The 13910-nt window shown below is 22.4% G+C and overlaps 1 protein-coding gene across 2 annotated transcripts; it reads left to right on the top strand.

Moving 5' to 3' along the window:
- The first annotated feature begins 224 nt into the window (after positions 1-224).
- LOC145943918 (actin-related protein 8-like) lies at positions 225-13472 on the top strand. 2 transcript variants are annotated; one of them, XM_083051840.1, is made up of 9 exons: positions 225-714; positions 850-1076; positions 1219-1498; positions 1600-1749; positions 2127-2213; positions 3131-3353; positions 12046-12486; positions 12777-12960; positions 13037-13472. In XM_083051840.1, exons 1-3 carry the CDS (start codon positions 707-709, stop codon positions 1368-1370), a joined length of 387 nt encoding a protein of 128 aa, XP_082907966.1. In that variant the 5' UTR covers positions 225-706; the 3' UTR covers positions 1371-1498; positions 1600-1749; positions 2127-2213; positions 3131-3353; positions 12046-12486; positions 12777-12960; positions 13037-13472. The 2 variants fall into 2 exon arrangements, with proteins under 2 accessions (XP_082907966.1, XP_082907965.1); XM_083051839.1 differs by having other exon boundaries at positions 3131-3333; positions 13037-13469.
- The last annotated feature ends 438 nt before the right edge of the window (positions 13473-13910 follow it).

Below are 13910 nucleotides of genomic sequence, written 5' to 3'. Positions count from 1 at the left end.
ATTAATAGATTATATTTTGCAAAGAGATAAATAGTTAACGAGCAATAATATATGTCTTATTGCGCTCGAAAAATCGTCTGAGTTAATAGGGGAACATATTTTGCGAAGAGGTATAGTGTAGCAATATGTGTCTTTTCAGGTCCGAAAAATCGTCTGAGTTAATAGGAATACATGTTATGCAAAGAAGTTGATCGAAGTAACGTCGGTAATAGAGGTTGGTAATTTATCGATAATAACGTCGATAATTTACCAACCTTCATTACCGACGTTACTTTGAATAACCTCTTTGCATAACATGTATTCCTATTAACTCGGACGATTTTTCGAACGCCTTAAGAGACACGTGGCACATATGGGATACATAACCTACTGTTTTAAATTAAATTAAATTTATTAAATAATGCTAAATAATTTTTACAAATTGATGATACTCGTAAATTAAAAATTCATAATAATAAAAAATACAATATGTATTACTATGAACGTTGTTATTAACAATTATTAAAATATTTAGTCATGATGTGAAATATCGATGACAGCTTTTACGCGAAAATTGTAATAAAATGCCGAAATAAGGAGAAAAAAAGAAAAAAAATACTACATTTTAAAAGAAAATTGATATAATAAAAGAAGAAAAATAAAATACTCAAAGTGTTATCAATTATTATTATAATATTATATTGCGAGAAAATGGCGATTTATCAGGATGCAAAAGTAATTATACCTTCATTAAAAATATATATACTTACAGGGAGATAAATATTAGTAAATTTTTCGATATATTTCATATATTGTTTTATATTTGTTTATTCTCAAATATACATAATAATAAATGTTTTTTTTTTTCAGCAAATCCAAGCACAAACATTGTTATTCATTCTGGCTCTATGTATCTTCATTACATGCAGTGGCAAGGAGATATTTGCAAAGTATAATAAAGTACAAATGTTTTCTGCTATTAGTCGTAATATTAATAAATATAAACAAGTGTGATATGGGGACAGGATTTTGTTATCAACATTGTTTTTTTATAAACGAAGGAATTGATGCAAGCAATAGAAGAGTCTCTGCTGCAGGTATCACACTTTACAATTCTGTTAATCACCTGTTATATTTTAACAAATAATTTGAAAATTAAAATATAATTTCTATTACTTTTATATTATTGATAAGATCATGTGGATGCACTGTTTGATTGCATGTTTGGATTTATGATAGGTGTTGAAACGCAGAAGATATCATATATGGAAGACGCAATTTCTCCCAAGGATACACAAGTACATATGAATTATGGCAGTGCAGATGTCACGCAGACATTTTTTGGCTTTTACAAAAATCTGTTTCCATACAAATTGTGCAAATCCCATTAACAAATTGGAGGATGAGTTGCTTTTGGATCTCTCAAATAAAGATATATTTCTGTCATGTGGATTTAAATGTGTGTAGGAGAAAACATTTATTGTTAAAAAGCCAAAACAACAAACAGAGAAGAATACAGGTATCTTTCTTTTCACTTTTCTTATAAAAAAAGTTATATATATTTTTTCCTCCCTTATATACAAATTTATATATAAAACTGTACCGAAACTTATGCGACAGGTGGGCGATGAATGCTAATAGTATCTTTGAGCTTGTTTCAACTTGAGTTGTTCAGTATTATTGGAACCCATAATGTTCATATTCAAAAATGATCTTTAGGAGATCCAGAAGATCCTTATGATGAAAGTTATTTAAGTATTCATTTTATGCGTAAGTATTCATTTTTCAAACAAGTATATCTCTGTTTGAAGTATTATGTAAAATTTTTCTACAAAGTATTATTTATGTAAAAAAAAGAATAGAAAGTAAAACAATTTATATAGCACAGTATCAATTATATAAAATAAAGATAAGTATTTTAAAAATGTATTTTTAATATTTATATGAAAACTTGGAAATTTATTTAGATATATAATATTTAGATATAAAATTAATTTTCATTTCTTTGGAAATATTTATTAAGTTTTTTTTGTATTATATACAATTTTATTAAGATTATTATTATATACTATTTTCAAACTTTGGAAATTTATTAAGATATTTATATTTAGATATAATTAATTTTCATATATTCTATTAATTTACAGATAATGCTGTTGACGTGCAGTAATACGCGTCTTTTCATACTCTCAAAAGTTCGTCTGAATTATTCGGAAAATATATTTCGCGAAGAAGTAAGTAATGCACTTTACACAAGCAATAATGTGCACCTTTAGATATCTTCGAAAATACACATTAAAGTTATTAGAAGATTTTGCAAAAAAATGTGAATAGTGCAAACGCAGTAATGTATCTTTTAATATGCTTGAAAATTTATTTCTGAGTTAGAAGAATAAAAGTTTTACAAAGAGATCAGTGGAACTTTATAGTAATGCAAAATTTTATGTGATAAATTCGTAACTTAAAAATAAAATATTTATATTTATCAGTATATAATTTTACTTTTATGCATTGATAAAAACATTTCTTTGTTTGGGATTTTTAATTGCAATTTATTTAAATAATACCATAAAGAAACAAATGTAACGCGCGTTTTGTAATATTCTAGTAATAAAAGTGCGAGATAGTCTGTAGAGACTGAAAGCATTTACTTTAAAAGGTCAAAAGAAAAAAACAATAACAATGATCAGTAGAAACAGTAAACCGCTGAAAGCATAACGTAAAGCACTCACTGAGCCATTTCTTCTGCTGAAAGCAGCCCGTACAATTGTGTGTGGTTTTTTCATCAAGAAAATAAAGTGATTTATATTTCAAATAAAGTGATTTATATTTGAATTGTTAGAACGTTAAAATGCCAAGCGAGGTGATAACTTTGCAGCTTGGCCAATGTGGCAATCAAAGTATTACATGTTATTTTGTCTCATATAATATAAATCCTTTTCATACGTTTTATAATTTTTTGATACAAATGCTACAATATTTCCAAACACTAGCAAATATGAAAATAACGAATATCTTTATCGTCTTTTTTTTTACATTATGCCTCAATTTTACAAACTTAAAATTTCTCTTTTATTATAATTTGTAATAAAACCTATATATTTTCTTTCTTAGAATAAAATTTATATATTTTTATACATTTTATTTATAGTTGGATTTGAGTTTTGGAAGAGATTATGCACAGAGCATGGAATCAGCCCAGAAGGAATCTTGGAAGATTATGCAATAGAGGGAACGGATAGAAAGGATGTCTTTTTTTATCAAGCAGATGATGAGCATTACATACCACGAGCTGTGTTATTAGATTTAGAGCCCAGGGTTATTCATACTATTATGAATTTTCCATATTCAAAGGTAGTACGCATCTGGAATATGTATGTACATTTATGTTTATGCATATATATGAATATGTATGTACATTTATGATTATGCATATATATGAATATGTATGTACATTTATGATTATGCATATATATGAATATGTATGTACATTTATGATTATGCATATATATGAATATGTATGTGCATTTATGATTATGCATATATATGAATATGTATGTACATTTATGATTATGCATATATATGAATATGTATGTACATTTATGTTTATGCATATATATGAATATGTATGTACATTTATGTTTATGCATATATATGAATATGTATGTACATTTATGTTTATGCATATATATGAATATGTATGTACATTTATGATTATGCATATATATGAATATGTATGTACATTTATGATTATGCATATATATGAATATGTATGTACATTTATGATTATGCATATATATGAATATGTATGTACATTTATGTTTATGCATATATATGAATATGTATGTACATTTATGTTTATGCATATATATGAATATGTATGTACATTTATGTTTATGCATATATATGAATATGTATGTACATTTATGTTTATGCATATATATGAATATGTATGTACATTTATGTTTATGCATATATATGAATATGTATGTACATTTATGATTATGCATATATATGAATATGTATGTACATTTATGATTATGCATATATATGAATATGTATGTACATTTATGTTTATGCATATATATGAATATGTATGTACATTTATGATTATGCATATATATGAATATGTATGTACATTTATGATTATGCATATATATGAATATGTATGTACATTTATGATTATGCATATATATGAATATGTATGTACATTTATGATTATGCATATATATGAATATGTATGTACATTTATGTTTATGCATATATATGAATATGTATGTACATTTATGTTTATGCATATATATGAATATGTATGTACATTTATGTTTATGCATATATATGAATATGTATGTACATTTATGTTTATGCATATATATGAATATGTATGTACATTTATGTTTATGCATATATATGAATATGTATGTACATTTATGATTATGCATATATATGAATATGTATGTACATTTATGATTATGCATATATATGAATATGTATGTACATTTATGATTATGCATATATATGAATATGTATGTACATTTATGTTTATGCATATATATGAATATGTATGTACATTTATGTTTATGCATATATATGAATATGTATGTACATTTATGTTTATGCATATATATGAATATGTATGTACATTTATGTTTATGCATATATATGAATATGTATGTACATTTATGTTTATGCATATATATGAATATGTATGTACATTTATGTTTATGCATATATATGAATATGTATGTACATTTATGTTTATGCATATATATGAATATGTATGTACATTTATGTTTATGCATATATATGAATATGTATGTACATTTATGTTTATGCATATATATGAATATGTATGTACATTTATGTTTATGCATATATATGAATATGTATGTACATTTATGTTTATGCATATATATGAATATGTATGTACATTTATGTTTATGCATATATATGAATATGTATGTACATTTATGTTTATGCATATATATGAATATGTATGTACATTTATGTTTATGCATATATATGAATATGTATGTACATTTATGTTTATGCATATATATGAATATGTATGTACATTTATGTTTATGCATATATATGAATATGTATGTACATTTATGTTTATGCATATATATGAATATGTATGTACATTTATGATTATGCATATATATGAATATGTATGTACATTTATGATTATGCATATATATGAATATGTATGTACATTTATGATTATGCATATATATGAATATGTATGTACATTTATGTTTATGCATATATATGAATATGTATGTACATTTATGATTATGCATATATATGAATATGTATGTACATTTATGTTTATGCATATATATGAATATGTATGTACATTTATGTTTATGCATATATATGAATATGTATGTACATTTATGTTTATGCATATATATGAATATGTATGTACATTTATGTTTATGCATATATATGAATATGTATGTACATTTATGTTTATGCATATATATGAATATGTATGTACATTTATGATTATGCATATATATGAATATGTATGTACATTTATGATTATGCATATATATGAATATGTATGTACATTTATGATTATGCATATATATGAATATGTATGTACATTTATGATTATGCATATATATGAATATGTATGTACATTTATGATTATGCATATATATGAATATGTATGTACATTTATGATTATGCATATATATGAATATGTATGTACATTTATGATTATGCATATATATGAATATGTATGTACATTTATGATTATGCATATATATGAATATGTATGTACATTTATGATTATGCATATATATGAATATGTATGTACATTTATGTTTATGCATATATATGAATATGTATGTACATTTATGATTATGCATATATATGAATATGTATGTACATTTATGTTTATGCATATATATGAATATGTATGTACATTTATGTTTATGCATATATATGAATATGTATGTACATTTATGATTATGCATATATATGAATATGTATGTACATTTATGATTATGCATATATATGAATATGTATGTACATTTATGATTATGCATATATATGAATATGTATGTACATTTATGTTTATGCATATATATGAATATGTATGTACATTTATGTTTATGCATATATATGAATATGTATGTACATTTATGTTTATGCATATATATGAATATGTATGTACATTTATGTTTATGCATATATATGAATATGTATGTACATTTATGTTTATGCATATATATGAATATGTATGTACATTTATGATTATGCATATATATGAATATGTATGTACATTTATGATTATGCATATATATGAATATGTATGTACATTTATGATTATGCATATATATGAATATGTATGTACATTTATGTTTATGCATATATATGAATATGTATGTACATTTATGTTTATGCATATATATGAATATGTATGTACATTTATGTTTATGCATATATATGAATATGTATGTACATTTATGTTTATGCATATATATGAATATGTATGTACATTTATGTTTATGCATATATATGAATATGTATGTACATTTATGTTTATGCATATATATGAATATGTATGTACATTTATGTTTATGCATATATATGAATATGTATGTACATTTATGTTTATGCATATATATGAATATGTATGTACATTTATGTTTATGCATATATATGAATATGTATGTACATTTATGTTTATGCATATATATGAATATGTATGTACATTTATGTTTATGCATATATATGAATATGTATGTACATTTATGTTTATGCATATATATGAATATGTATGTACATTTATGTTTATGCATATATATGAATATGTATGTACATTTATGTTTATGCATATATATGAATATGTATGTACATTTATGATTATGCATATATATGAATATGTATGTACATTTATGTTTATGCATATATATGAATATGTATGTACATTTATGTTTATGCATATATATGAATATGTATGTACATTTATGTTTATGCATATATATGAATATGTATGTACATTTATGTTTATGCATATATATGAATATGTATGTACATTTATGTTTATGCATATATATGAATATGTATGTACATTTATGTTTATGCATATATATGAATATGTATGTACATTTATGTTTATGCATATATATGAATATGTATGTACATTTATGATTATGCATATATATGAATATGTATGTACATTTATGATTATGCATATATATGAATATGTATGTACATTTATGATTATGCATATATATGAATATGTATGTACATTTATGATTATGCATATATATGAATATGTATGTACATTTATGATTATGCATATATATGAATATGTATGTACATTTATGATTATGCATATATATGAATATGTATGTACATTTATGTTTATGCATATATATGAATATGTATGTACATTTATGATTATGCATATATATGAATATGTATGTACATTTATGATTATGCATATATATGAATATGTATGTACATTTATGATTATGCATATATATGAATATGTATGTACATTTATGATTATGCATATATATGAATATGTATGTACATTTATGATTATGCATATATATGAATATGTATGTACATTTATGATTATGCATATATATGAATATGTATGTACATTTATGATTATGCATATATATGAATATGTATGTACATTTATGTTTATGCATATATATGAATATGTATGTACATTTATGTTTATGCATATATATGAATATGTATGTACATTTATGTTTATGCATATATATGAATATGTATGTACATTTATGTTTATGCATATATATGAATATGTATGTACATTTATGTTTATGCATATATATGAATATGTATGTACATTTATGTTTATGCATATATATGAATATGTATGTACATTTATGTTTATGCATATATATGAATATGTATGTACATTTATGTTTATGCATATATATGAATATGTATGTACATTTATGATTATGCATATATATGAATATGTATGTACATTTATGATTATGCATATATATGAATATGTATGTACATTTATGATTATGCATATATATGAATATGTATGTACATTTATGTTTATGCATATATATGAATATGTATGTACATTTATGTTTATGCATATATATGAATATGTATGTACATTTATGATTATGCATATATATGAATATGTATGTACATTTATGTTTATGCATATATATGAATATGTATGTACATTTATGTTTATGCATATATATGAATATGTATGTACATTTATGTTTATGCATATATATGAATATGTATGTACATTTATGTTTATGCATATATATGAATATGTATGTACATTTATGTTTATGCATATATATGAATATGTATGTACATTTATGTTTATGCATATATATGAATATGTATGTACATTTATGTTTATGCATATATATGAATATGTATGTACATTTATGTTTATGCATATATATGAATATGTATGTACATTTATGTTTATGCATATATATGAATATGTATGTACATTTATGTTTATGCATATATATGAATATGTATGTACATTTATGTTTATGCATATATATGAATATGTATGTACATTTATGTTTATGCATATATATGAATATGTATGTACATTTATGTTTATGCATATATATGAATATGTATGTACATTTATGTTTATGCATATATATGAATATGTATGTACATTTATGTTTATGCATATATATGAATATGTATGTACATTTATGTTTATGCATATATATGAATATGTATGTACATTTATGATTATGCATATATATGAATATGTATGTACATTTATGATTATGCATATATATGAATATGTATGTACATTTATGATTATGCATATATATGAATATGTATGTACATTTATGTTTATGCATATATATGAATATGTATGTACATTTATGTTTATGCATATATATGAATATGTATGTACATTTATGTTTATGCATATATATGAATATGTATGTACATTTATGTTTATGCATATATATGAATATGTATGTACATTTATGATTATGCATATATATGAATATGTATGTACATTTATGATTATGCATATATATGAATATGTATGTACATTTATGATTATGCATATATATGAATATGTATGTACATTTATGATTATGCATATATATGAATATGTATGTACATTTATGATTATGCATATATATGAATATGTATGTACATTTATGATTATGCATATATATGAATATGTATGTACATTTATGATTATGCATATATATGAATATGTATGTACATTTATGATTATGCATATATATGAATATGTATGTACATTTATGATTATGCATATATATGAATATGTATGTACATTTATGATTATGCATATATATGAATATGTATGTACATTTATGTTTATGCATATATATGAATATGTATGTACATTTATGTTTATGCATATATATGAATATGTATGTACATTTATGATTATGCATATATATGAATATGTATGTACATTTATGATTATGCATATATATGAATATGTATGTACATTTATGATTATGCATATATATGAATATGTATGTACATTTATGATTATGCATATATATGAATATGTATGTACATTTATGATTATGCATATATATGAATATGTATGTACATTTATGATTATGCATATATATGAATATGTATGTACATTTATGATTATGCATATATATGAATATGTATGTACATTTATGTTTATGCATATATATGAATATGTATGTACATTTATGTTTATGCATATATATGAATATGTATGTACATTTATGTTTATGCATATATATGAATATGTATGTACATTTATGATTATGCATATATATGAATATGTATGTACATTTATGATTATGCATATATATGAATATGTATGTACATTTATGATTATGCATATATATGAATATGTATGTACATTTATGATTATGCATATATATGAATATGTATGTACATTTATGATTATGCATATATATGAATATGTATGTACATTTATGATTATGCATATATATGAATATGTATGTACATTTATGTTTATGCATATATATGAATATGTATGTACATTTATGTTTATGCATATATATGAATATGTATGTACATTTATGTTTATGCATATATATGAATATGTATGTACATTTATGTTTATGCATATATATGAATATGTATGTACATTTATGTTTATGCATATATATGAATATGTATGTACATTTATGATTATGCATATATATGAATATGTATGTACATTTATGATTATGCATATATATGAATATGTATGTACAGTTATGATTATGCATATATATGAATATGTATGTACAGTTATGATTATGCATATATATGAATATGTATGTACATTTATGTTTATGCATATATATGAATATGTATGTACATTTATGATTATGCATATATATGAATATGTATGTACATTTATGATTATGCATATATATGAATATGTATGTACATTTATGATTATGCATATATATGAATATGTATGTACATTTATGATTATGCATATATATGAATATGTATGTACATTTATGATTATGCATATATATGAATATGTATGTACATTTATGATTATGCATATATATGAATATGTATGTACATTTATGATTATGCATATATATGAATATGTATGTACATTTATGATTATGCATATATATGAATATGTATGTACATTTATGATTATGCATATATATGAATATGTATGTACATTTATGTTTATGCATATATATGAATATGTATGTACATTTATGTTTATGCATATATATGAATATGTATGTACATTTATGTTTATGCATATATATGAATATGTATGTACATTTATGATTATGCATATATATGAATATGTATGTACATTTATGATTATGCATATATATGAATATGTATGTACATTTATGATTATGCATATATATGAATATGTATGTACATTTATGTTTATGCATATATATGAATATGTATGTACATTTATGATTATGCATATATATGAATATGTATGTACATTTATGATTATGCATATATATGAATATGTATGTACATTTATGTTTATGCATATATATGAATATGTATGTACATTTATGTTTATGCATATATATGAATATGTATGTACATTTATGTTTATGCATATATATGAATATGTATGTACATTTATGATTATGCATATATATGAATATGTATGTACATTTATGATTATGCATATATATGAATATGTATGTACATTTATGATTATGCATATATATGAATATGTATGTACATTTATGATTATGCATATATATGAATATGTATGTACATTTATGTTTATGCATATATATGAATATGTATGTACATTTATGTTTATGCATATATATGAATATGTATGTACATTTATGTTTATGCATATATATGAATATGTATGTACATTTATGTTTATGCATATATATGAATATGTATGTACATTTATGATTATGCATATATATGAATATGTATGTACATTTATGATTATGCATATATATGAATATGTATGTACATTTATGATTATGCATATATATGAATATGTATGTACATTTATGATTATGCATATATATGAATATGTATGTACATTTATGTTTATGCATATATATGAATATGTATGTACATTTATGTTTATGCATATATATGAATATGTATGTACATTTATGTTTATGCATATATATGAATATGTATGTACATTTATGTTTATGCATATATATGAATATGTATGTACATTTATGTTTATGCATATATATGAATATGTATGTACATTTATGATTATGCATATATATGAATATGTATGTACATTTATGTTTATGCATATATATGAATATGTATGTACATTTATGTTTATGCATATATATGAATATGTATGTACATTTATGTTTATGCATATATATGAATATGTATGTACATTTATGTTTATGCATATATATGAATATGTATGTACATTTATGTTTATGCATATATATGAATATGTATGTACATTTATGTTTATGCATATATATGAATATGTATGTACATTTATGATTATGCATATATATGAATATGTATGTACATTTATGATTACGTTTTAAAAATTTATTATTTTCTCTTTCGCAGACTGAAGAAGAAGGCACTGAGGAAGAGTTTGCGAATCTTACCGAAGATGAGAGAGTTTTAGAGCTGTCATAATTTGTCAAGAACATTATTATTCATCATATAGAATTGTAGAACAACACATTTACTGGCATGTGGCATCAGCGTTCTGGGAAAATTTCGAGAATACAGAGTACAGCCAACAGGGAATTGTTCATGCATGCTGTGGATGATCTGTACCTTATGTTTACAGAGTTTCTACCTGTTCTAAATATGTTGGAATATACAAGGACAAGTATGCGGCTACGGATCCATAAAGCACCAAAAATGATATGGAGGCACAATTCAAGCTCATTGTCAGAGCTACATTGTTGAAACAATTACTATTGTGTCACGAGTGTACTATAAACCAGATCTATAAAATTGCCTTTAATGTATTCTGCAATTCAGACAACTCTTCTCAGGGTAAATATTTATCTTAATATAATCACTTTGTGATTTATCTAATACTTATGAGATATATACAGAAATATATGTCTTAAATCAGATATATCAATTAATAGAAAACTAGTTGATCTGAAATTATCGGAGAGACTCGTAGGAAATTGCACTCACATATCATTAATTTATATTTGTATCAAGAATCATCTGATTAAAAAAAACGTTTTTATCTCTCTCTTTTTATTAATCTCATAATTTATAATAATAATTATAATAATGATAATAATATCTATGTAATGTTTTATTTTTTACAGTGGCTCAAAACTTGTCATGAGTTAGCGGATAAGAATCTATTTTGGTAGTTTTTTGAAAACTGTTGCACTTAGTGATGAAATCTGTGTAGTGCCATAAATAAATTTAAATAGAAATTTTATCTCTATTTTTTATATGAAACATACACCAACATAAGGATCGATCATCTATTCAACATAATAATAGGTACAAATGTCATATAATCTATGTATATATATTTAATTCATAGAAACATGTATTTGCATGCTATACTTTTTTCTAGAATATCTCGAGTTACAACCTGCGGTGAGCGATCTGAATTTGCCTGGAAGGATCTTGGGAATTTTCAGAAAGCAATTAAAACGAGACTCTTACATCCCGGCGTGAACACCCCATAGTTATAGATCGCCGCTTTAAAAAGATAAAATAACAATTGTTATATGTTATTTCCAATATGCAACTGCATTTAATTATGATGATATAAACTTCCAACTTAAATACAGTTAAATAATGCAGGACCCATGAATGAGATACATAAAAATATTTTTCTTTTCTTCTTATATCGTTGTCACAATTATACAAATACAAACATCCTTTATACACTTATATAAATACTTTGAATAAATATCTGTTAAATTAAAAAATGTATTACAATTATTAAAGTTGCTCTATGCAGATTTCCAAATGCATATTGCTAAATTGCCAGCGCAATACATATACAGAAGGTGTTTCAATTACTATTTTAGTTGTCTAGTTATATAAAATATCGTTAACATAAGAACGAATCTTTCATGTATTCTATTCTTTCTGCTGTCAATTAAATTACATTAAAATTGACAAATGTCAAACATCATGCATGTAGAAAGTTCCAAAGAAAAATTATATTACGACAATCAATAAAATACGTGATACTACTCTAAAATTAGAGACGAATTTGAACAAGTTCAAAGTTTTGAAATACTCACGGAATTTAGAAGCTATCTATTAATATAGAAGCTATATATTAATTGTTAATATATATTAATTATATTAATAATTATTACTATAGGTAGTTATTAACTTTTTACAATTAATGTATAATTATACATATATCGTGACAATAGACCTTTACGCATTTTTTGCATAATATTTTTATTTAATCGAGTAAGAATCGGAGT

Source organism: Prenolepis imparis, unplaced genomic scaffold, assembly GCF_030444845.1.
Source record: "Prenolepis imparis isolate NDT839.2.m4 unplaced genomic scaffold, iyPreImpa1.0 SCAF_12, whole genome shotgun sequence".
Taxonomy (NCBI): domain Eukaryota; kingdom Metazoa; phylum Arthropoda; class Insecta; order Hymenoptera; family Formicidae; genus Prenolepis; species Prenolepis imparis.
This window is presented reverse-complemented; position numbering and strand designations above follow the sequence as displayed.